The sequence below is a fragment of the Alosa pseudoharengus genome, unplaced genomic scaffold (assembly GCF_046254945.1).
Source record: "Alosa pseudoharengus isolate Yale_2024_CS ecotype anadromous, Long Island Sound unplaced genomic scaffold, YU_APseudo_1.1 YU_APseudo_1.1_scf_1, whole genome shotgun sequence".
In the NCBI taxonomy this organism is placed as follows: domain Eukaryota; kingdom Metazoa; phylum Chordata; class Actinopteri; order Clupeiformes; family Clupeidae; genus Alosa; species Alosa pseudoharengus.
This window is the reverse complement of record NW_027468564.1, coordinates 32,375,211-32,377,710: the sequence shown is the minus strand read 5'-3', so window position 1 is coordinate 32,377,710 and position 2,500 is coordinate 32,375,211. Positions and strand designations below refer to the sequence as shown.

The following is a 2,500-nucleotide window of genomic DNA, read 5'->3' as shown; positions in this document are numbered from 1 at the left end:
GGGGGTCTGCGGCCCGCCGAAGCGGAGCGAGGACGACGTCTGCACCTGGCACTTGCTGGGCGAGACACGGCGCAGGTGCGGGAGCGTGTCGACGCTCTGCGGTGTCGTCAGGACACGGGCCATCGGCGGGAAGCGCAAGTCGGAGGGACGCGCGGGCGCCCTCTGCCGACGGGGACTCTTGGGGACAGTGGACGAGGGGCTCTTGGGGGTCTTCCGGCCTGCGGAGGCAGAGCCGGTGGCAGTCACCTGAGGGGACTTGGGCGCGGCAGTGGGCAGAGCTTGGTGGTTGTGGGCGGACCGCGAGGGCGAAGACGGCGACATATCACGAGTGGACTCTCGAGACAGGCGAGGGACAGAGGGCGATGCCGATGCCGGGGCCGAGCCTTTGGGGCTGGCCGGTATGACCCAGGCCTTGCTCGGGGGCGGGGTCTTCCTGGAGGGAGTGGTCTTGGTGGGCGTGGCCTTCTTGGCCCCGCCCATGAGCTTCTGCTGTTGCTCCGTCAGCTTCTGCATGTCCTTTTGTAGCGCCTGCAGGGCGGAGCTCAGCTTGGTCACCGCGTCGTCGTATTGGCTCAGGGGTGCGGCACCGCTCTCCTCCCCCTTCCTGGTCTCCACGGAGAAGGTCACCTGCTTCTCCAGCTTGGGTGCCGACGCCCCACTGGGCGCCTTGCCGCTCCCACTTCCCACCTCCTCCTCCGTCGCCTTCTCTCCTCCTTCCCTCTCTTTCTCCTTCTCCTTCTCTTTCGCCGTCTCTTTGTCTTCATCCTTCTCCTCCTCCTCCTTCTCCTTCTCCTCCTCGCGCTGCAGTTCCTCCTCCATGCGCGAGAGGCGCTCCTCCAGACTCATCGAATCCACCTCTCCTCCTCCTCCTCCTCCTCCTCCTTTCTCTCCCCCCTCTCCCTCCCCCTGCTCCCTCTTGAGCTGCAGGAAGGCCGTCTTGCCCAGGCGCTGGCGGTGGCGCGTGAAGATGGCCTCGATGCGCCTCTTCTGCGACTCGATGGCACGCCGCTTCTCCTCCAGCCGAGAGGCCAGCTCCCAGGCCTCCGCCTGACCGGCGGGGCTGCTCACGCTCGGGCTGTCCTCGTCGCCGCCATCCTCCCCTCCCCCTCCTCCTCCTCCTCCTCCTCCTCCTCTGGGGGCGGGGCGCCTGGGTGAGGAGGTCCCGGTCCCTTCGCGCTCGTCGGGCGTGGGCGTGGGCGCAGGCTCCGACGGCGTCATGGGCGACTCGGGCTGCCTCCGACGGCGCTCGGCGAAGCTGGTCATCGTGCGCGCCTTGCCTGGGGTGACGGGTGGCGAGGCGTTGTTGTGGGTTCCCGTTGTGGTCGAGGCTGCCGTCACCGCGACGACGACAGCAGGGGCGGTGCCTTCAGAGGGGGAGTCCACGCCCACCACCGGCCGGCGCAGCAGCATCGAGCGAGACGGGGCGGAGCAGCTGAGCCTGGACCCGCCCTTCATCTTCCCATTGCCCCTCCCACTTCCAGGCTCCTCCTCCTCGCTCCCCGGGTCGTCCTCGCCGGGCGAGTGCAGGTAGAAGCCCGCTGGCGCCCCCTCTGGCCTCTGCCGGACAGCCACACCGCCGTTGGGCGCGTGGATGATGTGCAGCGCCTCCTCGATGGTGGGCAGCTCTCCCATTGGTGCAGGGGGGATCATGTGACTCAGGTCCTCGGGCGGAGTGTAAGGGTGGTGGTGTGTCATCGCCGTGGACGCGGCGGTCAGGCTGTCGGTGCTGACGGAGCGGAAGAGCGGGTTGCCCATGACGACGTCCACGTCACTGTCCAGAGGGAAAGGGATACTGAAGGCTACCGCCGAGAGAGGGCGACTGACATGGAGAGACGGAGAGAGAGAGAGAGAGAGAGAGAGAGGGAGAGACGGAGAGAGAGAGAGAGAGAAAGGAGATAGAGAGAGAGAGATGTGGAGAGAGAAGAAAACAAGAGGGAGAAACAAAAAGAGAGAATGTGTAGAGAATCATGGAGAGAGAGAGAGGGAGAGAGAGATGGGGATGTCAACAAAAAATAAAAGCAGCAGTGAATAAGGGTGACTTGTATGCATTTAAAGGTGGTCAGGGGTTTGTATTTGTTCTCAAAATGGAGCCGGTTTTGAACTCAACCGCCAACCCAAAGCTTTTAGATAGTCCCTCTCTCTTCTTCCTATGCTATCTCTCTCCATCTATGTAAAGGCATTACTATGTAATGTCTAAGGTTTATGGTCTCCTAATGTCTCTTTGTAATTTGCTTTGCTTAAACGTGTCAGCTAAATAAATAAATGTATGCCGTATTAAACCTGCTGAGGAAATCAGACTGGCTGCAACTTGGTCAGCAGTGTCTGTGTCTGACTGTGTGTGTGTGTGTGTGTGTGTGTGTGTGTGTGTGTGTGTGTGTGTGTGTGTGTGTTTTCAAATGTTACAACAAAAGGAGCTAAATAAGTGATTCCACCTTTAACTGAGAAGCAAGCGTTTTAAAGGTGCAATTTTCAGGGGTTTTTTTTGTCAAGAAACCATAAA

The 2,500-nt window shown here is 61.1% G+C and overlaps 1 protein-coding gene across 1 annotated transcript in view; it reads right to left on the bottom strand.

Moving 5' to 3' along the window:
* The window catches only part of LOC143118308 (calmodulin-regulated spectrin-associated protein 3), a 36,774-nt gene that overhangs the window by 15,172 nt on the left and 19,102 nt on the right, over nt 1-2,500 (bottom strand). The window contains exon 13 of the mRNA XM_076279385.1: nt 1-1,819. This exon is cut by the window's left edge and continues 148 nt beyond it. Coding sequence (XP_076135500.1) covers nt 1-1,819 — 1,819 coding nt within the window. The remainder of the gene's footprint in view (nt 1,820-2,500) is intronic.